Below are 853 nucleotides of genomic sequence, written 5' to 3'. Positions count from 1 at the left end.
TCGAGATATTCTGGGTCAATTTTTAATCGATTCTTTGACAGCTAATCTAACGTGATTTACTGGAACTCCTATATTATTGACATTTAATTTCTAAATCAATACTAAACAATTGCAACAAAATTGGATAAAAGAAAAGAAATCCCCTACATCTGTAGTTAAATTTGAAGAGAGGATTGGTTGTTTATTGGAGTGTGTAATTGTGGGAAGTAAAAAAAAAAAAAAACATTAAAAACATTACTATAATAGAGACATGCAATTTTAGTAAATATCAATTATAATTATTTAAAATTTGGATGACCGTTGGTGTTAGTATTATAACCGAAAAGTGTATTATAAGGTCAATAACGCAAATGGGAATATATTATATAAATATAAAGTTTCGAAACAAACTCGGTTTTATTTCCATACAACCATGCAACCTCACTAACCCAGAAAGTTGACTTTCGGTTCATTGCACATTTTACTTCTCTTAATTAACCTCTCTTACTCATACTAATTATCATTACTATTAAACTCCGTTGACTAAGCCTTGAAGTTGACCACTGATCTATAAGTCTTCCCCGGCTCCCACCCTGCCGGAATCACGTTGTTAGCCACCACGGCTTTCCTGGATTCCTGGGCAGTGAGCCTGAAAGAGAAGGGAGCCTTAAGGGCGGAGCCATAGTCCAGCTTCCAAACTGCACCCCATGACTGCTTCATGGGAATCCATGAACCCGACCCCTGCGCTTGTTTCAACTCCACTGAACCAAGAACTCCATCTCCATTTTCGTATTCGATCAAAGCTGCAAAATAGTTTGGGTTCGACCCTGCGTCCACCACGAACTGGATTGACGTTCCACCATATTTGCATTCC

At 37.5% G+C, this 853-nt stretch overlaps 1 protein-coding gene across 1 annotated transcript in view; it reads right to left on the bottom strand.

The window, feature by feature from the left end:
- Nucleotides 1-522: 522 nt before the first annotated feature.
- LOC111785475 (putative expansin-B2) overlaps nt 523-853 on the bottom strand; it is a gene marked incomplete at its 5' end in the record, with an annotated part of 2,512 nt that continues 2,181 nt past the window's right edge. The window contains one exon of the mRNA XM_023665870.1: nt 523-853. This exon is cut by the window's right edge and continues 2 nt beyond it. Within this exon, the coding sequence (XP_023521638.1) occupies nt 523-853 (331 nt within the window).

This window comes from Cucurbita pepo, unplaced genomic scaffold, assembly GCF_002806865.2.
Source record: "Cucurbita pepo subsp. pepo cultivar mu-cu-16 unplaced genomic scaffold, ASM280686v2 Cp4.1_scaffold000502, whole genome shotgun sequence".
In the NCBI taxonomy this organism is placed as follows: domain Eukaryota; kingdom Viridiplantae; phylum Streptophyta; class Magnoliopsida; order Cucurbitales; family Cucurbitaceae; genus Cucurbita; species Cucurbita pepo.
Note: the sequence above shows the minus strand (reverse complement) of the source record. Positions and strands in the feature narration are given on the sequence as shown.